This window comes from Gopherus evgoodei, chromosome 4 (genome assembly GCF_007399415.2).
Source record: "Gopherus evgoodei ecotype Sinaloan lineage chromosome 4, rGopEvg1_v1.p, whole genome shotgun sequence".
NCBI classification, from domain to species: Eukaryota; Metazoa; Chordata; order Testudines; family Testudinidae; genus Gopherus; species Gopherus evgoodei.
Genome location: NC_044325.1, coordinates 12,774,771 through 12,800,786, shown reverse-complemented (window position 1 = coordinate 12,800,786; position 26,016 = coordinate 12,774,771). Strand labels below are relative to the sequence as shown.

At 43.4% G+C, this 26,016-nt stretch overlaps 1 protein-coding gene across 4 annotated transcripts in view; it reads left to right on the top strand.

Annotated features, from left to right (window-relative positions):
- Positions 1-26,016, top strand: part of SLC35F4 (solute carrier family 35 member F4) — a 187,050-nt gene that overhangs the window by 118,543 nt on the left and 42,491 nt on the right. For 2 of the 4 annotated variants that reach the window (XM_030558456.1, XM_030558460.1), the window contains exon 1: positions 4,039-4,114. The exons of the other annotated variants lie outside the window; for them this stretch is intronic. In XM_030558456.1, the coding sequence (XP_030414316.1) occupies positions 4,039-4,114 (76 nt within the window). Of the gene's footprint in view, positions 1-4,038; positions 4,115-26,016 lie in introns of those variants that run through there. 4 annotated transcript variants of the gene reach the window in all.

Sequence of the window (26,016 nt, the reverse complement as noted above, 5' to 3'; positions counted from 1 at the left end):
AGCTATCTTCCCTAGGAAACTTAAAATGTGACCTTTTAGATCAATGGGTTCTGAACTCTTTCATACTGTGACAGTCCTGGGCCCTCCTCCCACATAGCTGGGAAAGGTAGAGTGGTTGTGACCAACTGTATGTTGCAAACCACAGGCGCAGAACTCCTGTTCTAGGTTGTTACCAAAGCCACACGTGTGATGGACATGAAGTGTGATTGGTGATGGCCCTTAGAATATTGCCAGCTTTACCCAAGACAAATCAGCACATTTACCTCCTTGCCTGCAGCATTCCCTTGCACTCTGCCCTGGTTACTATAGGAAGTATCTGAACTACTTTAACATTGGAAAGATCTGGTCTAATTCAAACAGGAATTATTTTGAGGCAGTTCTCAGGCCTGTGTTATGCAGGAAGTCAGATCACAGTGGTATCTTCTGGCCTTAGAATCTATTAAAAATTACTGACAATATCCACTTGCAAATACTTGTATAGAGCCTGATTCTGGCACCCTTGCCAAGGCACTCTTTAAGCCATGCTGATTGGCACTGCGTGTACCTAGATAATAGGGAATAACCAGCATGGATTTATAAAGAACAAATCATGTCAAACCAATCTGATAGCTTTCTTTTATAGGATAACGAATCTGGTGGATAAGAGAGAAGCGGTGGATGTGGTATACCTAGACTTTAGTAAGACATTTGATATGGTCTCGCATGATATTCTTATCGATAAACTAGGCAAATACAACTTAGATGGGGCTACTATAAGGTGGGTGCATAACTGGCTGGATAACCATACTCAGAGAGTAGTTATTAATGGTTCCCAATCCTGCTGGAAAGGTATAACAGGTAGGGTTCTGCAGGGGTCTGTTTTGGGACCTGTTCTGTTAAATATCTTCATCAACAACTTAGATATTGGCATAGAAAGTACGCTTATTAAGTTTGCAGATGATACAAAACTGGGAGGGATTGCAACTGCTTTGGAGATAGGGTCATAATTCAAAATTATCTGGAGAAATGGTCTGAGGTAAACAGGATGAAGTTTAATAAATACAAATGCAAAATGCTCTACTTAGGAAGGAACAATCAGTTTCACACATACAGAATGGGAAGAGACTGTCCAGGAAGGAGTACGGCAGAAAGGGATCTAGGGGTTATAGTGGACTACAAGCTAAATATGAGTCAACAGTGTGATGCTGTTGCAAAAAAAGCAAATGTGATTCCGGGATGCATTAACAGATGTGTTGTGAGCAAGACACGAGAAGTTATTCTTCCGCTCTACTCTGCGCTGGTTAGGCCTTAACTGGAATATTGTGTCCAGTTCTGGGCACCGCATTTCAAGAAAGATTGGGAGAAATTGGAGAGGGTCCAGAGAAGAGCAGCAAGAATGATTGAAGGTCTAGAGAACATGACCTATGAAGGAAGGCTGAAAGAATTGGGTTTGTTTAGTTTGGAAAAGAGAAGACTGAGAGGGGTCATGATAGCTGTTTTCAGGTATCTAAAAGGGTGTCATAAGGAGGAAGGAGAAAACTTGTTCATCTTAGCCTCTAAGTATAGAACAAGAAGCAGTGGGCTTAAACTGCAGCAAGGGAGGTTTAGGTTGGACATTAGGAAAAAATTCCTAACTGTCAGGGTGGTTAAACACTGTAATAAACTGATTAGGGAGGTTGCGGAATCTCCATCTCTGGAGATATTTAAGAGTAGGTTAAATAAATGTCTATCAGGGATGGTCTAGACAGTATTTGGTCCTGCCTTGAGGGCAGGGGACTGGACTCAATGACTTCTCGAGATCCCTTCCAGCCCTAGAATCATTGTAAGCAGCGTCTGGATGAGCTCTGCCCTCTCATCTGGTGGTTAATCGTGGCGAGTTGTGGAAAAGAACTTCAGGGGCTGGTCTTGTTTGCATAGGCACACCCATCCCACCTAGCATGAGCCCACAGCTGCCCAAATGGTCCCTTTGGCTGCTGTGGGATCCCCAGTTTCTCTGTTATTGGGGATGAAGAATAAAGTGTTGTTGCCCTGATTATGTGAATCAGGGCCGGTGGAACTGTTTTATGACAGAGGGACTCACCATCAACTAAGTAATACTCACTAGACAAGGGACATGGGTTCCAAAATCCAGTGAATTGAGAGAGGCTGGGGATAGGCATTTGTGTTTGGTGGTATGGGCCCCTTTTCAGGGCCTGAAACAGCAATTGCACCACCTTGTGTCTCCACTGTGGAATATCAGAGCTAATTTTGATTCCATTAGGAGTCTAGTTACAGGCTGCTGAGCTGAATTCACTTTGGGCCAATGGTGCACCAGCACTGGGGCTCCCCTACTACAAGCTGAAATCACTAAAGAGCTAAAATTGCTAAGAGCTGAGATCACTGAGTGCTGGAGTCTGAAAATATATTGCTAAGTGGCTGGCAGAGCAGAACAGTTTGTGGGATGGTTGGAGCAGCTTATGGGACGGCGAGTGGAGTGGAGTGGAGCAGTTTGTGGGATGGCTGGAGTGGCTCACGGGACGGTGAGTCGAGTGGAGCAGCTCGTGGAGAAGGCTGCAGCAGAACTCCACAAAGAGGCGGGGCAGTTGGCCTCGGACCACATAAGGTGCCCCTTAACACCCCACGTGCCCCTTTCTCTCCCACCCCCCATTTCCACCCAGCTGGGAGCGGGGAGGTAAAACTCTGCAAATAAACTTTTGAACTCTGGGGCTGCACTGACCAGGGACAGAGACTTTTGGGTTGTTGGACTTTTGAGTGAACTTTGGGTTGCTGGCCTCAAGAGACTTTGGGGTGTTGGACTTTTCGGACTTTGGGGTGACTTTTTGGGTGGTTGGACGTAAGACCCTGAGGGGAAAAGGATACTGCCAAACTTACTTGGGGGTGGATCTTTTGCTCATGGTTTGTGTTATGAATCCTATTTGTGGTGTTTCCCCAACATAATGCCACAATGTTTCCCTCCTTTATTAAAAGGATTTTGCTACACTCAGAGTCCGTGCTTGTGAGAGTGGAAGTATTGCCTCCTAGAGGCGCCCGGGGGGTGGTATGTAATTGTCCCAGGTCACTGGGTGGGGGCTCGAGCCGGTTTTGCTTTGCGTTATTGAAACGGAACCCCTGGATACTGAACCCGGCCCTTGTTGCTGCCAATTCAGACGAGTAGAAGGGTTACACTATGAATCTATGAATAAATGTTGAATAGTACTTTAATGACTGAAGTAGCCCCATGGAGTTCTGTGGTATTGTTTAAATGAGGAAAGATGGTGGAGTCAGACCCTTAGTCTTCTAAGACGGTTGGCAAGATATGACGGGCCACCACCGTATGTCCATAGAAAGACACACAAACTGGCTTCTTCAAGTAAACTTTCTCACAGCCACAAAACAAACACCACCAAAGAAAGGGAGAAGGTGTAGGAGCTGCCTCACGGGAAACAGGAAAGAATCTAGACCAAGTGTGGCCTATATATATTTATTGAGACTATGACAATTGTTTAGGGCCCTAAAATACTAGAAAGATGTCTACAGTATAAAGATTAGCTAGCTGACGGATAGATAGATAATATATATTTTGTTGCCCTGGGCTTTTATGAGTTTAGTGTCCTTTAGGAGACACATTATTCAAAGTTTATTGGAAAAAAAACAACTAATTGAATTGTAGGATATTTTCACAATAAGGGGACCAGAAAATTGTATTGCAGAACTCTCTTGCAGTTGTCACTGAGAAAGCTCCTGTCTGCTGATATTATATGTGAAACCATTGCCTTAATCCAAAGGGGTTGCCTTACTTTAAAGTTGAAGGAGAGCATTAGCTAATACATTTATATTTTAACTGCTGCGCTTAACAATGGAATGAAAGAAAAGTGTTAGCAGAGGTCAAGCATTGTTTGAATGTATTGCAAATGGTTTCCCAGGGAAACAGCAAATCAGTACTCATAGCTTGCTGCAGCATCTCCAGAACAACACTAGATTCCAGCCATAGCCGAGTGTTTCCTATTGTACTGGGGACCAAAAGCAATGCAGAGGCTAAAGACGAAGTGAGTGTACGTCTTAGGAGAACAATTTAAAAGGATGAAGAAACATTCAGCGAGAGTGGCACCATTAGCATCTTACAGTGTTTCTGAATTAAATTCACCTATACCGGACGGTAAATGCTCTTTTACTGCATATCTACCCTCAGGGCTGCAATTAGTTTACATGCTACTCTTGTTCTTTTCCAATTTATATATCTTATATTTTTAAAAAAGTAACTGAAGCCTTTAATATTTCTAGCACTTTATTTCATTTTTTATTTTAAAATGAGTGCAGTCAGAAATGTCTAGTTTTTCAATATGCAACTGGTATGGGAACAATTTTAGGTGGAGAAACTAATATTAAAAATGAGGCAGAACTGAAAAAGTTGATTTGCTTTTGTTTTCCCTGTTAGAAAAGGTACAAAATTTAGCTCTGTGCTAGCTTCCCCAGTTGTCCGTAGTATTTGTATACCATGCTCGAGATTTAGCCCTACGTTTTAAACATTGTAATGTGTGGCACTAACTTCCTATGCTTGCTATCTCTTGACTTAAGACAGAAGAGACAGTAATCGTTCCGTTACACTGGCCCCCTTCCCCTTATTTGTTAGAACAGTAGCGGATATGAACAACTGCATAATAAACATACGCTACAGAATAGCAGTTGGGGGGAAAATGTTTCCTATGTTATTGAACTGAGATGACAACCTAACATAAAGTGAAGCAGAATGCTCATTTTCATTCCCTGCTGAGTGCTAACTTCACGTCACTCTTATTGCTCAGCGTCACAGATGATCGCTATACGTTAGTTGTGATGTAGAGAAAAAGCTTGGAACATAAAATGTATAACACTGTATTTCTGGGTATAAATTAAAAGAAGGTTTGAAAAAGCCTTTACTATTGTTCAACTTCATTTCATTTGAATATATGTCCATAGGAATTCCAAGCTTTAAGTACTTTCTCTCGAGTTTACTATATTTGAATTTAAAATATCTCAAAGAACAGAGGAGTTCTTTTGAAAGTTGCTTACTGACGCAGAAATACATTTTAAATGTATTATTTATGGCACGTTGTTAAGGATGCTCTTGCTGTGGCATTGTATCTCTGGTCTGATTTTTGTGGCTTTTGCTAGCAATGGAAATGTTATTACTTGGCATTGTATGTTAAATTCAGTACTTTATTCATGATGAAAAGAAAATTATGGCACTTTTTCAAATACTGCATAGTGCCTGTCAACAAAAGTATGATAGTAGTGTGACTTAAAGTTCCTGAATCTATAAGGACATGACTGGCTAAATTTCAGGTGGGACTAGTTTCCTGTACAAGTGCAGCTATTTTAGAAATCATCTATTGCACTTTGGCTTGGGCATAGGTATGATATGTGACATGAATATTTACACAGTATATTGGCAGCTGGTCTAGTTAAATTTGCTTTTTTTTTTTGCCAATAAAAGTCTAAAAGAAAATCAAAAGTGCCGCTAGAGATGAGTTCTTGTGTTGATCCTCTCTGGGCCTGTGGCACCTGATTTAAAGAAGTGCTAAATGTTAATTCATATATTCAACCGCTGGTAAATGTCTTTCTTTAAGAAATGGTATTCAAATTATAATCATTCAGCTCAGTTAACTCACCATCGCCACTGGTGAGCTGCTATTATTGGTTCTTGTTGTTATTTGAAATGTGGTAGCACCTAAGAGCAGCAGTCATGGCCCAGGACCCCATTGTGTTTAGGTCCTGGACAAACACAGAACAAAAAACGGTCCTTGCCCCAAAGAGCTTACAAATGAAGTATGTGACAAGAGATGGTTCCCTACAGGTTGCCACGGTCAAAACACTGTGAGGAATAGCAGTTCCAGGGGCCAGTGTTCACCTTATCTGGACACTGGTCTGCAGCCCCTGGGGGACGGGAATGTCTGTAGTCCACCTGCGGTTACACTGGCCCGCTTCCACAGAGAAGAAGAAAACCCAGCTGTTTAAATAAGAATACAAGGCTGTGGACTATGGGGAAGTGGCCAGATGGCAGAATTTATCATTTCAGACAGGTCAAGGATGAAAGTATTTGTCCTACAGATAAAACTAGCAAGGCAGAACAAAAATCAAAGCTCCTGCTAGCGCATATATTAAATGCAAATATGTGCAGCCAGATTGACAGGTCTGCAAAGATTCCAGCTGACCTTTCCAAAGATTCCTCAAGCAGACGGGCACCCAACTTCAAATGAATGAGTTTAGGGTGCCTGACTCCCTTAGGCTCCTCTGGAAAATCCCAGCCTCAGACTGGTCAGACCTAGTTTGACAAATTATGACACCATCATAAAAAATTATTTAGTTATGACTTACCATGTACGAAGACTCAAAATTACCATTTTCAACAGCAACATAGAACCAGCAGTGACCCGCCAAGAGATTTGCTTGTCTCTGCCCAATTCCTAGGGATAGGTGTTCATATAGCAAATGGCCACTGGCAGCAATTTTTGCAACCTTACTGGGAGCCTCAGTAGAGGCCAAGGATTGAATTAGCAGGGTGGCTGAGCTGTTCTTGAGAGGTGATCTTTGGGTAGTGAGGCATGTGGGTGGGGGAGCAGATATACACGTGCATTGATGTCGATGATGGTGTACCTCTTTTGTGGATAAACAGAAACTGGAGTGTCTGTAGTTTTCCATCCAGTACCTTTCTTGATCAGTAACCAACCAGAGATCATAATCAAATCTAAATGATACCCCAACAAATACCATCTTGTATTCTGTCCCTCTTTTCCCAAAAGCCTGATGAAAGAGAGGCCTTTCCCAAAGTAAGTGGCAGAGATTTTTCCTACCTGTATAAATCCCCCTGGAACAAGAGGGCCTCGTACCAACAGTGAAAAATGCTGTTAGGGATCACTCTCTAAAAACAGCAGAGTTGTCTCAGACTGTCTTTTGGCCCAAGAATCCCCAGTGACAGAAGCCTCTTCAAAACCCTCCATGCACATGATGAAATTAGGAGGGACGTTCTCACCATTGGACAGTCTGAAATCTCATGTGGACTTCCTCTGTGTTGTGAAAGCCTTGGGATGGAAGGGAATTCCACATGAATCTTCTTAATGACGTTCCCCTCTACTGGCCAGCATGGAGGGAAACAAAACAGCAACAAAGTTGGAAAGAAAGGTGCTGGATATGGTCTGAGAGGACAGGAGTTGCAAGTCTGAAAGCTCCCTTGACTGTCTTTCCCCTCACCAAGCCCAGGGGATTCCCTTTGAAAGCGTAACATGTGGAAGAGACTCTACAGGAATTTAGGTTTGGGGCATGGTCAGCCAAAGGGGTGAACCAAGGAGAAGTTGCTTTACATAGAATGCTCTCTGGAAAAAGAAACCAAGGCAGCCTTAAATCTTTCTGAGCTGTAGGTGCTCAGCAGCCCTGGAAACATGCCTGAGGTGCTCAAGTTGGGAACCCCAAACTAGAGGCTGCTTTTGAAAACACTGGCCTTAATCTCAGGCAATTTATCATAGAGTTTGATGCTGGTCTGGCAGTATTAGTATGCCAAGGTGAGGCTAGGAGCATGCAACCGTGGTGAGAGAGCAAATGGTAGCAGAGTACCTGCTGCCTGGGGTTGTGTGGAGGAACTTCTACTCTGTGTCTCTCATGAGGAATCTGCAGGATTGTGACCTGAGAATTCCTGGGGAGCCACCTAGAGCTGGTTACAGGACGACCTTTCTGTTTCGGGACAGCTTTCAGGGTTTTGAAATTTTTTGTTCCAATGAGGCATGAAAGCAAACACTTCAAATGTTTTCATGAAGCAGTGTAAAAATGTCCATCTCTGGAGCAAAACCAGCAAATTTTCAGTTCTAGTGTCACCTCAGAAACTTTCTTGCTGAAATCTATACATCTCCACAATACATTTTTGCTTCAACGCAACAGCCTATTTCAGTGAAAATACATTTAGTCAAAAATGTACTGAGCATCTCTAGAGCTACCCTCTCAGTCTGCACAGCAGGTCATGCCTCTCCAGGCATCCATGGGAAGGAAATATTAGCAAAGTTTTGATATTTTTCTCGTTGTCTCAGAATGCCACTTACGCATTTTACAGGGTGCTGGGAAATAATGGATTGGCCCTTCCATTGGCCCTTCTCTGTCTGTAAAATGAGGATAAGAATAGTTCATTTATTCCATCCTTTGATTTGTCTATTTATGTCACAAGTTAGGCAAATCACAGTTAAACCCAGCCTTAATCCTGTCACGAATTGCAACCCTAGAGAGTGTGTGTGTGTGTGTGTGTGTGTGTGTAGCAGGATGATCCGATGACCAGCTGGCCTGGTGGTCAGGTTTCTGCCAGCCTAGTCATGCCAGAGGGGGCCTAGCTGTGGCCTCAGTCCCCCCTGCGTGCTCCAGTTGCTCCCACAGAGATTCTGCCACTACAGAGGAATGGGGTGGGGTGGGGAAAAAGTAGGGGGACCCAGGCCCATCTACTCCAGTGGGTCTGAACTCAGGGCCTTAGGGTTTTATTAAAGCATCCGTCCCAGTTATTGAGCTACCCCAAATTATATCTCCCCTGGGTCACTTCTTACTAGTCTGGAGCTCCTCAGTTTGAGGCATGGTCACTGGCTTTTCAGACTCTCCTCCATCTCTTAGTGACTTGTGAAGCATTCTGTTTTAGGGCTTTCAGCTCCCAAAGAGGGGGACAATCCAAGTGGCTGCTGCTAGAACAGCCTTCACAAGGCTGCTGCCAGTTCAGACCCAGCTCTCAGCGTCAGCCTTGCTTTCTGGTGCAGTCTGCAGCCCCTTCCCCCCTTCTCCTGGACTTCTACCAGTGTCCTGTGGAACTGTTCCTCCACTGGAAACGTGCCCTGCATCTGCTGAGGAGCAGGGCCTCCCTAGCCCAGTATAGCTCTACTACCAGTCTGGGTTCAGTGCAGGGCCTATAGACCCCATCACTCTGCGTGTGTGTGTGTGTAATGCAAATATATATATAAAACTGTAAGGTCTATATAGCTCTGTGAATTTATTACACTGTATAATAGTAGAGACCGTCAATCATATTATTATTATTTGAAATATGAGTGGTTTCTCTCATAATATCCAAAAACTGAGCAGGAGTCTCCTCTCACAGCAGTTTTATGCCAGTGTAAAACCATAGATTTCAGTGGAGCTACTCTTCATTTACTGCCATAAAAGTGGGATCAGAATCCAGCCCATAGACAGGGCTGTGTCTGTCTGAAGATGGCACTAAATAATAGCATTGATTGGATTCTTGAGCTTTTCAAAATGATTATTTTGCGTGTGTGTGTGTCTGTGTGTTTTGTGTTGGGGGGTTTATAACCTTTTATTTTCAGAATAAAATGTATAAATCTGGGAAGCTAGAAGAGGCAATGCACAATAAGTTTTATTCCAAAGATGGTTCATAATAAGAGATTTGCTTTTGATATGTGTTGCTCAGCTGTAGATCCAGTGTTTTGTGTTTAGGTATCCCAACAGCCAAGGCATGAGCACCAGATGAGGGGCCTGAGCCACAGCCGATTGAAGTCAATGAGAATCTTTCCATTAACTTCAGTCAGTATAGGGTCACGCCCAGTGGGATAGGCACACTTTGTGCTGCCATGTTTGTGGCAAAAGATATCCCTTTTTCCATTATTTTAAAAATATATGTTAGAGAGAGAGGTGAAATACCAGGACCCAATTCTGAAGCTCTTACTCAGGTAAACTGATGGTACGTCTACACAGCAAAGAAAAACCTCTGGCGGGCCCATGACTGATGACTCAGCTCATGGGGCTCAGGCTGTGGGGCTTTCGTGACTGTGTAGATTTCCAGGGTAAGGCTGGACTCTGGGATCCTCCCACCTCACGGAGTGCTGGAGCCCAGGTTCCAGCCCGAGCCTGGATGTTATCACAGCAATGAAACAATTCCAGAGCCTGAGCTGGCTGGCAGGGACCAGCTGTGGGTGTCGAGTTCCTGTGTAGACATACCCTCAGTGGCCTAGTTTCTGCCTTCCCACAGACCCTCTCTGCAGGAAATCATAGACTATCAGGGTTGGAAGAGACCTCAGGAGGTCATCTAATCCAGCCCCCTGCTCAGAGCAGGACCAATCCCCAACTAAATCATCTCTCTCAAAATCCATTAAATTGACATCAAAGAGTTTGTGTGTGGGCTTGTGTAGGGGGGCAGGATAGCTCAGTGGTTTGAGCATTGGCCTGCTAAACCCAGGCTTGTGAGTTCAGTCCTTGAGGGGGGCCACTTAGGGGCCTGGGGCAAAATCAGTACTTGGTGCTGCTAGTGAAGGCAGGGGGCTGGACTCCATGACCTTCCAGGTCCAGATAATAGGCCCAGTACAATTCCCATTTAAGTCAATACAAGCCTTTCCACTGAGCTGGGTCAAGACCAAATTCTAAGTACACTAAAATGTATCATTCTCCTTCATTGAGAGAATTAAAAAAAATATATAGCCAATATATTTCAAAATGCAGCATTTCGTTCTCCATCTGCCAACCCCACAGCAGGAATTATCTCATAAACATTATTCCTGGGGCTGTGCTGATATTTTCATTGATGCTGGCGCATAGAGATTTTTATTTTTGGTGTCATACAAATTGAAGTTATTGCTGTTTAAAGAGAAACAGTGCTATTCATTTGAGTATGGTTCAAATGAGAGTGAGGAAGAATCTGGCTAGTGGAGAAGAAGAAAATTAACAAGAAAAAGATCATATATTTTCAAGCTTCTAATGGGGCTTTAAATAACAAGATAAAAGTACCAGTATGAACTAAATACCATGTGAGCTAAGAATAATGGAGCACGGACTTGAATAGTGATTTGGCTTTTGGCAAGCTCTGCCTCCTCTTGTTACATTTCCGGTGAAGGGCCTGCTCTAAAACCTGCTGAAGTCAGCGCAAGGAGTCCTGCTGTGGTTTGGATCGGGCACAGGATGAAGAGTTCCACACTCACACAAGGGTTAATGTCCGACACATGCCCTTCAGGTTTCCATGTTTGCAAAGGGCACATGCACTTAGGACCAACGTGCCCTTAGGACCAGGTTTTTATGTCATCCCACGGCACATGTATGTACACATTTGTAGGCAAAGTTACTTCAGTGGCATTCCGAGGTTGGGAAATTGAACATGCAGTCAGGAGGGTAGAAACTACACATCCAAGTGAGCCGTAGCTTCATCCAGTGATTACAGTGAGGGATTTGGGGGTTGGGATACCAGGATTCTTGTCAAGAGTTTGCCATTGACACGTTGGGTGGCCTTGGGCAAATCACTCAACATCTGTTTCTTAGTTTCCCTATCTGTTATGTGTGAATAATAATACTTACCTATTTACCTACCTCCTATGGGGGCTTTGAGGATTAAATAAGGTTTCAAAAGTGATTTAAATATATTAAGTATGTGCATTAAATGCTAAATATTATTAATAACGCGGTGCATATATTCATGCTTTGTGCACAGACCTCTAGCTCCTTTTTTTCCCAATTTGGCCCTGCATGTAAAAATGTTACATCTTATATTGCTGGGGTTTTAAAGGCTGCAAGGGAGTTTTCAAAAGTTTTCTTCAATAAAGGATGCAGAGGATGGTGCAGTTATTAGGACCCTAGCCTAGGATTTGTGAGAATCTGGGTTCAATTTCCTGCTCTGCCATAGACCTTCCATGTGACCCTGGGCAAGTCACTTAACCTCTCTGTGTCTCAGCTCTCCATCTGTAAAATGGGGATAATTGATGTAATTGGCATCACAGAAACTTGGTAGAACAATGATATCAATGGGACACAGTAATACCAGGATACAAAACATATAGGAATGACAGAGTAGCTTGCGCTGTTGGAGGAGTGGCACTATATGTGTGTAAGCAGAGTCAGGATGAGCTCTACTCTGACATCTGGTGGTGAATCTTGGGGAGTGTGGAAAGGAATTTCAGGTATTTGCATTGGCACACCCACCCCACCTAGCATAGCCCACGGCAGCCTGGGATGGTTATTTTGACAGCTCTAGGATCCCCAATTACATTGTTACTGGGGAAGGAGGAATAAAGTGGTGTCATCCTGATTATGTGAATGAGGAACTATGAGATTGCTTTATAACAGAGATGTCTCACCATCAATTAAGTAGCACTTGCTAGACAAGGGACATGGGTGCCAAAACCCAGTGAACTGAGAGAAGCTGGGGGCCAGTGTGTGTACTTGGTGGTATTGGCCCCTTTTGAGGGCCTGGAACACCAATTGCACATCCTCCTCTCTCCACTGTTAAAGAGCAGAGCTAATTTTGAATCCATTAGGAGTCCATCTAGAGGCTGCTGAGCTGAATTTACGTTGGGCCAATGGTGCACCAGCATTGGGGCTCCCCTACTACAAGCTGAAATCACTAAAAGAGCTAAGCTTACTGAGCTGAGATCACTGAGTGCTGTGTTAACTAGTGGGGGAGCCTGAAGATCTATCGCTAAGTGACTGGCAGAATGGAACAGTTTGCAGCACATTGGAGCAGCCCACGGAACAGTGAGCGGAGTGGAGCGGTTTGCGGGGATGGCTGGAGCAGCTCACGGGTTAGCTGGAGGAGCGGCACAGCTGGTGGAGTGGAGCCGGTCGTAGTGAAGGCTGCTGCAGAACTTTACGGAGAGGCGGAGCAGTTGGCCCCTGGCCCACGTAGGGTGCCCCTTTACACCCTGTGTGGCCCCCCCATTTCCACCCAGACTGGGGGAGGGGGAAACTCTGCAGATAAACTTTTGAACTCTGGGGTGGCACTGACCAAAGACAGAGACTTTTGGGTTGTTGGACTTCGGGGTGATTGGACTTAAGACCCTAAGGGGGAAAGGACATTGCCAAACGTACTTGGAAGTGGGTTTTTTTTTTGCTTATGGTTTTTGTATAATCCTGTTTATGGTGTTTCTCCAACGTGATGCCGCATTGTTTCCCTCCTTTATTAAAAGGATTTTGCTGCACTCGGACTCTGGGCTTGCGAGGGGGAAGTATTGCCTCCTAGAGGCTCCCAGGGGGGTGGTATGTAATTGTCCCAGGTCACTGGGTAGGGGCTCGAGCCGGTATTGCATTGCGTTATTGAAATGGAACCCCTGGATACTGAACCCGGCCCTTGTTGCTGCCAACTCAGAGGGACAGAAGGATTACATGTGAAAGAAAGCATAGAGTCATATATAGTAAAATCTTAATGAATCAAACTGTACCAGAGAATCTCTATGGATAGAAATTCCATGCTTGAATAATAACAATATAGAAAAAGACTACTGACTGCCTGACCAGGATGGTTACGGTGACTGTGAAATGCAGGCCAGAAAAGAATTTGAAAAGCTACTAGCAAAAGACACAAAATTAATTGTAAGTATGTCAGCAGCAGGAACCTTGCCAATCAGTGTGACCACTGGACAATTGAGGTGCTAAAGGAGCATTCAAAGAAGACAAGGCCATTGTGCAGAAGCTAAATGTATTCTTTGCTTCGGTCTTTATGGCAGAGTATGTGAGAATGATTGTCATACCTGTGCTATTCTTTTTAGGTGACAGAGCTGAGAAACTGTCCTGGATTGAGGTGTCAATAGAGGAGGTTTGGGACAAACTGATAAATTAAACAGTAGTAAGTCACCAGGGCCAAATAGTATTCATCGAAGAGTTCTGAAGGAACTCTTACATGAAATTGCAGAACTACTAACTGTGGTATGTAACATATTGCTTAAATCAGCCTCTGTACCAGAAGACTGGAAGATAGCTTATGTAATGATGATTTTTTTTTAAAGACTCGAGAGGTGATCCTGGCAATTACAGACTTGTAAGCATAACTTTAGGACCAGACAAATTGGCTGAAACTATAGTAAAGAACAGAATTATCAGACACATAGATGAACGTGATATGTTGGGGAAGAATCATGACTCACTAATCTATTAGAATTCTTTGAGGGTGTCAACAAGCATGTGGACAAGGGTTATCTGGTGGATATAGTGTACTTGGACTTTCAGAAAGCCTTTGAAAGGGTCCCTCTGTCATATAACCTGGTCCCAGATTTGGACCTTAGCGTCCAAAATATGGGGGTTAGCATGAAAAACCTCCAAGCTTAGTTACCAGCTTGGACCTGGTACTGCTGCCACGACCCAAAAAATTAGAGTGTTTTGGGGCACTCTGGTCCCCCCAAAACCCTTCCCTGGGGACCCCAAGACCCAAACCCTTGAGTCTCACAACAAAGGGAAATAAAACTTTTCCCTTCCCCCCTCCAGGTGCTCCTGGAGAGATACACAGAAGCAACCTCCGTGAATCTAAGCAGCGGGAGTCCACCCTCTGTAATTCCAGTCCAGGAAACAAAAGCACTTTCCTCTTCACCCAGAGGGAATGCAAAATCAGGCTAGTAAATCTAACACACACAGACCTCCCCCTGACTTCTTCCTCCCACCAATTCCCTGGTGAGCTGCAGACCCAATTCCCTGAAGTTCCCCACTAAAGAAAAACTCCAACAGGTCTTAAAAGAAAGCTTTATAGAAAAAGAAAGAAAAATACATACAAATGGTCTCTCTGTATTAAGGTGACAAATACAGGGTCAATTGCTTAAAAGAATATTGAATAAACAGCCTTATTCAAAAAGAATACAATTCAAAGCACTCCAGCAACTATAGACATGTAAATACCAAAAAAACATATAAATCCTATCTGATCTTTTTGTACTTACAACTGGAAACAGAAGATTAGAAAGCAGGAAATAGAAAAATCCTTCCCATAGCTGAGAAAGAGTCAGGCAGAAGACAAAGAACTCAGACACACAATTCCCTCCACCCAGAGTTGAAAAAAATCCTGTTTCCTGATTGGTCCTCTGGTCCGGTGGTTCAGATTATTTCTTTCCAGGTGAAAGAGACGTTAACCCTTAGCTATCTGTTTATGACACCCTCACCAAAGGCTCTTAAGTAAAGTAAGCTGTCATGGGATAAGAGGGAAGGTCCTCTCATGGATCAGTAACTAGTTATAGATAGGAAACAAAGGGTAGGAATAAATGGTTAGTTTTCATGGTGGATAGAGGTAAATGGCTGGGTCCCCCCAAGGATCTGTAGTGGGACAAGTGCTGTTCAATATATTCATAAAAGATCTGGAAAAAGTGGATAACAGTGATGTGGCAAAGTTTGCAGATGATACAACAGTTCTCAAAATAGTTAGGTCCAAAGCTGACAGCAAAGAGTTACGAAGGTGTCTCACAGAACTGGATGACTGGGCAACAAAATGGCAGATGAAATTCAATGTTGATAAATGCAAAGTAATGCACATTGAAAAACATAATCCCAACTATACATACAAAATGATGGGTTCTACATTAACTGTTACCAGTTAAGAAAGAGATCTTGGAGTCATTGTGGATAGTTCTCTGAAAACATCTCCTCACTGTGCAGCGGCAGTCAAAAAAGCGAACCTAATGTTGGGAATCATTAGGAAAGGGATAGATAATAAGACAGAAAATACCATATTGCCTCTATATAAATTCATGATTTGTCCACACCTTGAATACTGTGTGCAGTTCTGCATGCCCCAGCTCAAAAACAGATATTTCATTGCATGGGGGGCTATCCGATGATCAATTCTGCCAAGTTCTTTTGAAAATTCTGACAATAATTTGCACTTATTTAACACTCAGAATCAGAGGACCTCAAAGCACTTGATACAAGCAGGTGTGTATTATTATCCCTGTTTTACAGACATGGTAATTTAGGTGCAGAGAGGTAAAGTGACTTGCCCAAGATCACACAGCAAGCTAGTTGTAGAGTCAGCGGTAGAATGTAGGATACCTCACCCATAGTCCTCTGCTGCCACCCTGTTCATTTCATAACCGAAACAGGAAGACATGTATAAATTGTAGGGGTTTCATTGTTAATTATGCATAAAGTTGCAGTCTTTTGACTTCCAAATGAAAGGCTGTTGTTGGCCGATGATGAGATAATTGGTGAGAATTGTGGATGGATGTTACTATTAAGGTACAATAGAACTATCTGCTTTTCACTCGCTCTTGATAATAGTGAACCGTGGTCTAGCAGAGAAATGCCACACTCCACCTTTGAGCAATTTGTTTTTCATTAGAATCTGCAAGTCTTTTTTGTTTTTTTTCCCCTTAGGAAAAATAAATGGTGTAACCTTTCCTTCCTCTTCAAAAGTGAAACCCCTCAAACCAAGCAAACCACTAATAAAAAGTGCATCACTCTGAAGGGAAATATATCTGTAAATGTAACACATTTTTTCCCGTAAGTGTTCCTGGTGTCTCAGAGGTAGCCTATTCAGATATACCACCAAGCTGTGGCATATTTAACTATACCAAGACTGAGCCATGAGCAGACTTTTCTTTAATGAATAGAAGAATAAATGTAGGCCTCAAATCAGTGTAACATTGTGCAGTCTGCAAAAATTACTGATGTTTCTCTTTCAAATTGCTCCCTTTCACTTTTTGTCACAATAACACACACATGGAACTGAATCAAAATGCTGGATCTGAATACACCCAAACTTGGGGAAGGTTTGACCCTAGATCTGAACTTCATGGGAAAATCTTGTGTTCAGATACACCAATGTAAGTACAGAATTATTTGGCTGAGTTACGCTGGTTTCACTGATGGGAGGATTTAGCCCTGTTTCTGGCCCCTATCACTGTAACAGGATAAACCCCAGATCTGAACAACTCACAGCACTGACATTCAGTCCCCTGTCTGACCAATGCAGATGGCTTCTATCCCCATAATGAAACCCCATATCTGATCTCTCTCAGTCTTTCTGAAGTTTGGGTTCAGATCCAAACCTTGTGTAACCCTTCTGCCCCTCTGAGTTGGCAGCAACAAGGGCCGGGTTCAGTATCCAGGGGTTCTGTTTCAATAACACAATGCATAACTGGCTCGAGCCCCCACCCAGTGACCGGGGACACTTACATACCACACCCCCCTGGACGCCTCTAGGAGGCAATACTTCCCCTCTCGCAAGCACGGAGTCTGAGTGTAGCAAAATTCTTTTAATAAAGGAAGGAAAGAATGCGGCATCCCATTGGAGAAACACCACAAACAGGATTATCACACAAACCATAAACAAAAACCCAGCTCCAAGTACGTTTGGCAACGTCCTTTTCCCCTTAGGGTCTTAAGTCCAATCACCCCAAAGTCCAACAACCCAAAAGTCTCTGGTCAGTGCCACCCCAGAATTCAAGAGTTTATCTGCAGAGTTTTACGCCCCCCCCAGCCTGGGTGGAAATGGGGGGAGGAGTCCACACAGGGTGTTAAGGGGCACCTTATGTGGGCCAGGGCCAACTGCTCTGCCTCTCCGTGGAGTTCTGCTGCAGCCTCCACCACAACCAGCTCCACTCCACCAGCTGTGCTGCTTCACTCCGCTCACTGTTCCATGGGCTGCTCCAACACGCTGCAAACTGCTCCGCTCTGCCAGCCGCTTAACGATAGGTCTTCAGGCTCCCCCACTAGTTAACACGGCACTCAGTGATCTCAGCTCAGCTCTTTCAGTGATTTCAGCTCTTAGTAGGGGAGCCCTGGTGCTGGTGCACCATTGGCCCAACATGAGCTCAGCTCAGCCGTCTCTAGACAGACTCCTAATGGAATCAAAATTAGTTCTACTCTTTTACAGTGGAGAGAGGAGGCTGTGCAATTGGTGTTCCAGGCCCTCAAAAGGGGCCAATACCATCAGGTACACACACCAGTCCCCAACCTCTCTCTCCATTCACTGGGTATTGGAACCCATGTCCCTTGTTTAGCAAGTATCACTTAAGGTATATTGAGACATCTCTGTCATAAAGCAGTCTCGTAGTTCTTCATTCGCATAACCACCTGGCAACACTTTATTTATGCTGCCCCAATAACAAAGAAATTGGGGATCCCAGAGCTGTCAAAATAACCATCCCAGGCTGCATTGGGCTTCCAACCCTAATGATCTATGACTGTAACAATTCTATGCTGGGGATGCCCATGCAAATATCTGAGAATTCACAATTCCTGAAATTCTTTCCGCACTTCCCATAATTCACCACCAGATGTCAGGGTAGAGCTCATCCTGACTCTGCTTACACTTGTAACTCAGACTGCTTGTTAACTCCTAGAAATGCCCTTGTTTTTACTGGCTATGCTCTCTGTCAAGGATAGGTCAGGTATGTATAATAGAAATGCTGAGCGATAGAGGCAAGTGCGAGGAGAAGAGAATGGAGTGGGGCTTTTTTGTGTCAATTTTTGTGTCCCCCAATTGTGCTAACAAGCAAAATAGTTTATGAAAATAAAATCTTAAAGCCACAACAGCTGATGATGTTTTGTTGCTTTAAAAGGGACAGAATACGCTATCCTCACTTTCCCCTGGAGCATTACAACTCAAAGTTTTTTGGGTTTCTTTACCCAGGCCATATATAGTCCATGGTTCCCTGACCACAGAATTCACTTCTTCCTCTCTGTATTGCTGCAGAATTATGCACCAGAATCTTAACTTTCATTTAAAAAATGTGTCTAGCCTTCCTGGTTGTGCAAATAACTCTGGAAGTGTAAAGTGGAGTATAACCAACGCAGTGATGTCTTCCTGAATTTGCGGACAGCCTGAAACAAGAGTTCTGTGATGTATGAGCTGCTCCTTTGTCTCAACAGGTGCTGTGAACTCTGACAGCAAAAGTTTAGAATTGAAATGGCATTTCACTACTAATCGCTGTAGCAGAAACATCCAAATAATGTACTTATCCTCCTCAATCCAAAACCGCCTTCTACACCGCACCATGGTGTCAAAACCCACCAGCTGTTTTTGTGATTTCTCTGACGCAAATAGGCTTTGTCAATACAAAGACAATGCTTTGGTGATGCAAAAGTCTGCGGCATATTGAAAACTGAAGATGTGGAAACAGTGTAAACTAAATGGATTTCAAAACAGAATAAGTAAAACGGGGCTACTGTGCGGATGCATTAGTGATTTTTATATTAAATTAATGGAAAACCTTAATTTTTAAATGTTATGACACTGCCGTAGATTCTTTTCAGTCTGTTCCATCTGTGTGCAGCCCAATCTCGGGTCCTTTCATACAGTTTGGTCGAGCTTGCCACAGAGCACACACTAAATTATTTGTTTGGAACCAATTGTGTGAAATAGGCCCTGCATATTTATTTACTTTCTGGATTATTGCAGTATTTTAGTTGTGAAGGATATGAGACTGCTCTGCAGCATTTATGAATACTATATGCTCTATGTGTGTCTGTTTTAAGGGAGGTAACTGTATGAAAACATGGGGTGGATTCAAGGCAATAAAGAGTATAATGGCTTCAGATAGCTACCCATTGGCCAACACTTAAACCACCCTTCAGGAGCCATTGGCGTTGAGGTTCTACCTCCGACTACCTGCAGAGCTCACCAGCCTAGCTTGCCAAGGGAAAGGAGCCCAGGTTGTAAACACAGGAGAACCAAATGCCTGACACATAGGACGTCTGGGAGGATACAAGTGACACTCTTGGGAGGTTATTGGGAGAGACAATGAAGAGAGTCTCTGCCAAGGAATGGCAAGCCTTGAGGTAAGGTAGGCATGTGCATAGACCTTTTCTTGTTTTAAAAACCTTTCTCTCTTTTGCTATCCTTTGTTCATGCTGTTAAGAGAAGGAAAAGTGTCTGGTCACTGAATAAGCCACTGGGCAGAGCTCCCAAAGGGAAGGCTTACAGCCAGTGATGAACCCAGTCGGACCCGCTGGGTAAGCACAGTTGATCCTCAGTGTACTATAGCCTGGGATCTGGTGGGGGAATCTCAGAATTCCATCCCAGGAGGTACACGAGGCCTAAGGGCCAAGGCCGGTGCACTCAGAGACACCAGAGGAGGCAGCAAAGATGTAGCTAGCTCTCTAGCCTTGACACTGGTATCTTCAAATTCTAAGCAAATAATAGGTGATTCTAGTCTGACCCAATATGTTTCCAGTGGCAGATACTCTTGAGGATGCTAGAGGATTTGAGTCAACCCATCCCACTGACCTACCTCGCCTTCCAGGATTGTTTTTGTAGCTCACTGGTATGGAAATGCTGCTCCATTTTTTACATAACACTTCTATTATTCCTAGTCTGCCTAGGTTGGCAAGGACCCCCTTTGTTATAGACACTGGAACATACTGTACTGAATTGACCTGCAGATGTGTCACAAAGACATTTCTATATTTAATGCTTCAATGGGTTTTGAAGCTAGAAGGGGAGCGCTATAGTGCCAAACAGATCAATACCCATTTGCACAGTAATACGGACTCTCTCTCTAACTTTGGGTGTGATTTCTCCCTGGGCTTCCCACTTGCATTGGGAGGGGATAAATTACCAAACCCCTCTTCCGTGCTCAGTGAGCATCATTGACTGGCGTGTGGGGTGGGTTAAGCCATGACTTTGCCCATGCTGTCCTCACTTGTATCTGCTTCAAAGCTCCTAATTTCCCAATCCCTATGTCCAGGACCCTCAACATGAGCATAGTCTATGTGGGTGCATCGAGGGCATAGAGGGGGGATTAAGAACATAAGAACGGCCGTACCGGGTCAGACCAAAGGTTCATCTAGCCCAGTATCCTGTCTGCTGACAGTGGCCAATGCCAGGTGCCCCGAGGGAGTGAACCTAACAGGCAATGATCAAGTGATCTCTCTCCTGCCATCCATCTCCATCCTCTGACAAACAGAGGCTAGGGACACAATTCCTTACCCATCCTGGCTAATAGCCATTTATGGACTTAACCACCATGAATTTATCCAGTTCTCTTTTAAACACTGTTATAGTCCTAGCCTTCACAACCTCCTCAGGTAAGGAGTTCCACAAGTTGACTGTGCGCTGTGTGAAGAAGAAATTCCTTTTATTTGTTTTAAACCTGCTGCCTATTAATTTCATTTGGTGACCCCTAGTTCTTGTATTATGCGAATAAGTAAATAACTTTTCCTTATACACTTTCTCCACATCACTCATGATTTTATATACCTCTATCATATCCCCCCCTTAGTCTCCTCTTTTCCAAGCTAAAGAGGCCTAGCCTCTTTAATCTCTCCTCATATGGGACCCTCTCCAAACCCCTAATCATTTTAGTTGCCCTTTTCTGAACCTTTTCTAGTGCTAGAATATCTTTTTTGAGATGAGGAAACCACATCTGTATGCAGTATTCGAGATGTGGGCGTACCATTGATTTATATAAGGGTAATATATTCTTAGTCTTATTCTCTATTCCCTTTTTAATGATTCCTAACATCCTGTTTGCTTTTTTGACCGCCTCTGCACACTGCGTGGACATCTTCAGAGAACTATCCACGATGACTCCAAGATCTTTTTCCTGACTCGTTGTAGCTAAATTAGCCCCCATCATATTGTATGTATAGTTGGGGTTATTTTTCCCAATGTGCATTATTTTACATTTATCCACATTTATTCCCTCTTATTAAGATTTATTCCCTCTTATTGTTGTAGTAGGGTACAATCTCTTTTAGATTTAATCTACAAGCTCTTAGATGTAAGCACCTGGTGTAAGAGACCCATCCTGCAATTGTCACTCATATGAGCAATCCAATTAATTACATACTCATATGTATGGGACACAATTGAACTGAGCAGCAAGTTTTGGATTTACTGCTGTTCTTGGAAATTCCTAAATGGCAGAATACAAAAGGAATCCACAAAGGAACCAGTTAGCTAATTAAGATCATACATTAACCATTCGCTTACTTGAATAATCATAGCAGAGCATTAAGTTATGCTCTTGCTAGCTCTGTGTGCTCCCATGATGTCACTATCGGTTCTCCCATGTATTATTTGTTAAACCCAGTTGTGGGTTTATGTATTGTCATAAAATTATATTATAAGCTTTCTGAGGTGAGAGACGTGTCGTACAGCAAGATGTCGTACTGTCTTGCAGCATCTCTGCTGTTTGCAAGGTTGGCACCAATATCTATTACGATAAATGGTTAAAATAAATCGCCGAATTCTGTGCAAAATACAGACTCATTCTAAACCGGTGGTTCATCTAATGTAAAGCCCTGGGCCAAATTCAATCCTGGTGTTACTCTGCTGTATTCTGATGAAGTCAGGTAAGGGTTTGGTACACAGTAAATTACAGATTATGCAACAGTTATCTGTGTTTATGTAAAGTAATCATGTAAGAATGGATTTGCTAGGCAGAGTGAATGGACAATTACACTAACTCCATGTTCTCCTTTGAAAAACTGATTTTTACTGAGTGAAACTAAAAGTCATTCAGAAGTGTGGAGGGTGAGCCGAACATGACAGAATACAGCTTTCTGCTTCACTGCTTGTCTCTATGAATCTTACCTCCTGTCCATAACCAACAGCACCTGCAACAGAGAGACCATGTCTAGGGAGAGAAATCTCGTAGGTGTGGGAGGAAAAGCCTGGAAAAGTCACTGGAACTAAGCACAAGAATCCTGTTGCTTAGTTTAGAAATGGATCTGTCTCAGTGGGAGTGATAAATGACATGATGGAATGTGAGGAGTTCTGATGGGAAGTGCGGAGGTTCTGAAGAGAGGAGCTGATGGAGGTATGGATGGAGTGGGTGGGTAAATGGGGTGGATGGGGTAAAATGTACCCTTGTTTGGGGGATGTAGAGTGTGATGCACACATCTCAAACAATAGTTAGCAACGTCATTCAGTTCCTTGAACAGAACGATCTGCAGAAAAAGTGGAAAGGTTTGATATTGCATTCTGAGGAATAAGTGGAAATTCATTCACTTAGAGTTGAAGAGCCACCACTGGCCTACTGGATAAAACACTGGGCTGGGATTCAGGAGAAGTGGGTTTGATGACCAGCCACAGGCTCCCGGTGTATCCCTGGACAAGTCACTTAATCTTTCTGTACCTCAGTTGCCCATCTGTAAAGTGGGAGCAATACTTCACAGGAGTGTTGTGAGGGTAAATCTGTTAATGATTGTAGGCACTCAGATACTCAGTGATGGCAGCCTGGGAAGTACATAGATAGCTTGGGCTCCATGCAGATGATAGGGGTTACATAAGCTGCCCTGTGCCAACACCAGCCCAGGGGACCCCTCTTGAAGTCACAGTTCCTCCCAGGCTCCCTGTAGGGATGTGTTTCCCCCCCCCCCCCGCCTCAGCAAGAGAGAGACTTGCTGGTGCTAAGCTGGGTGATAGGTCTGACTGCTAACCACCCCAGACAGACTTCTCAGGACTCTGCCAGCCCTTACTTTGCCTTGCAGGTTAATACTTGGTCCACCCCTGTTCCCTAACTTCCTAGAAGCGTTCCCTTGTAGAGTGCAGCCCCTGTCACTGGGCACTCTCGGTAATTTCCAAGTCTGCTGCTTCCCAAGAGTCTGCATACACACCAGCTTGCTTGATTCAACTGGGAAGGCATATGCTACTTAATATCACAGCCCTGCAATGACTTTATAGTAAAAGGAGAATAAGCTTATTAACAAAGAACAGATTCAAGTGAGTATTGAGTAAGAATAACGGAAACACTGATGGTTACAAACGAAACAGAAGTATAACATGCTTCTAAGAGACCGATCTTTACTTTTAACAGGCTAAAACCTTTGTCTAAGATAAGTTTCTAACCTAAAGGAACCGCTCAGTATCAACATCCCTCCGGGCCAGGATCGAATTTTCTTGGATGCAAAAGGTGCTGTTCTTTTTGCTCCCTCAGTAATGGGTAACCAAAATGTTCTTGTCCCTTCTTATAGGCCAGCAAACCTTTGAAATGAATCTCTTTGAACTGTACCCCTAGATAAGCTCCTTGTTTCCTGCTGCAGTGTGTTCCGGGGTGCTTTGACACCAGGCTGCGTTCTCATCCACCTGTTAACTTGCTTTTCATGTTTAGCCTCAGATGCAAATGAACTTCCATCATATTTGGCTTATCCTGATCAATGTACATCAGAGATCTAGGCACGGGGGTATATCAACATTCCTTTGCGTCTGGGAAAAACTTATCAACTCTGCCTGGTTACATAGTTCAAACCTATTTTTAGTATGTACATTCAGCTTCTTGACTGGCAGTCATATGCACATCACACAATGCTCGTGATGACCAATATGATATAAGCTTTCATTTGATACCTCACATAGCATTTTTAATAAGTAAATACTATGACAGCAATGTGTTAAGTGTAGTGAGTTTATCAGGCTTACTAGGAAATTGCTGTTCCATGACAGTGAACCTTTTGCCAGTTGGCTTTTAGGGGCTCTGAGGGCCATGCTCTTCTTTTGCTCTGAGGAGAGGGTAAGTTCACCCTTCTTTGGGGCATGGCTTACATCCCACGCTCACCTGGCAGCGTCTGACAGCCTGTGCATGGGAGGGCAGAGCCATAACTTCACCTGCTTCTGCTCTCTCCTCACCCACTTGCTTGTCTAGTGTTGCATTGCAAAGGCCGGCCCTGCTCTTGCCACATCCAGGAGCTGCTAGGCAGAGATGGGTTCTTACTCCTCTGGGCAGCCATGTGGCCAAACCCATCGGCTATCCTTCAATAGCCACGTGACAATTCCTAGAAAGAGAGAAGGATATGTATCTCAGTGGCAAATACTGCTCTTAGTATTCTGGTGCAAATCCAGAGGGACAACACAACTGCTCTGTTAGGAAAATAAAGAACAGAGGCTTTGCAAGCTCTGCTTTTGGTTCTTCTAATGTAAGCCAGAACTCGTAAAGTGCATGAAGGCATCTGTGACCTGCAAAAAAAAGTATGTGAGGTTTCTTTACATGGTACAGCAATCTGTGATTTGTTGTCCTTGCTGTTAATAAAATAGTAAACTTAGATAAATTAGCTGGAATATATCTGCTCACCTTCAGTGTCAAAATATATCATTGAAATATATTTAGATTCAGTAGCCTAAAATGGCATAGTCCAAAGCTTTCCACTAAAGTGAAATTCCTGCAAGTTGCATGGGCACTTTTTAAAGACACCATAATAGAGGCCCAACTTCAATGTATACCCCAAATTAAGAAACACAGTAAAAGAACTAAAAAAGAACCACTGTGGCTTAACAACCATGTAAAAGAAGCAGTGAGAGATAAAAAGACTTCCTTTAAAAAGTGGAAGTCAAATCCTAGTGAGGCAAATAGAAAGGAGCACAAACACTGCCAGCCCAAGTGCAAGAGTGTAATAAGAAAAGCCAAAGAGGAGTTTGAAGAACAGCTAGCCAAAAACTCCAAAGGTAATAACAAAATGTTTTTTAAATACATCAGAAGCAAGAAGCCTGCTAAACAACCAGTGAGGCCCCTTGATGATCGAAATACAAAAGGAGTGCTTAAAGACGATAAAGTCATTGCGGAGAAACTAAATGGATTCTTTGCTTCAGTCTTCACAACTGAGGATGTTAGGGAGATTCCCAAACCTGAGCCGGCTTTTGTAGGTGACAAATCTGAGGAACTGTCACAGATTGAAGTGTCACTAGAGGAGGTTTTGGAATTAATTCATAAACTCAACATTAACAAGTCACCGGGACCAGATGGCATTCACCCAAGAGTTCTGAAAGAACTCAAATGTGAAGTTGTGGAACTATTAACTAAGGTTTGTAACCTGTCCTTTAAATCGGCTTCGGTACCCAATGACTGGAAGTTAGCTAATGTAATGCCAATATTTAAAAAGGGCTCTAGAGGTGATCCCGGCAATTATAGACCGGTAAGTCTAACGTCAGTACCGGGCAAATTAGTCGAAACAATAGCTAAGAATAAAATTGTCAGACACATAGAAAAACCTAAACTGTTGAGCAATAGTCAACATGGTTTCTGTAAACGGAAATCGTGTCTTACTAATCTATTAGAGTTCTTTGAAGGGGTCAACAAACGTGGACAAGGGGGATCCAGTGGACATAGTGTACTTAGATTTCCAGAAGGCCTTTGACAAGGTCCCTCACCAAAGGCTCTTACGTAAATTAAGCTGTCATGAGATAAAAGGGAAGGTCCTTTCATGGATTGAGAACTGGTTAAAAGACAGGGAACGAAGAGTAGGAATTAATGGTAAATTCTCAGAATGGAGAGGGGTAACTAGTGGTGTTCCCCAAGGGTCAGTCCTAGGACCAATCCTATTCAATTTATTCATAAATGATCTGGAGAAAGGAGTAAACAGTGAAGTGGCAAAGTTTGCAGGTGATACTAAACTACTCAAGATAGTTAAGACCAAAGCAGATTGTGAAGA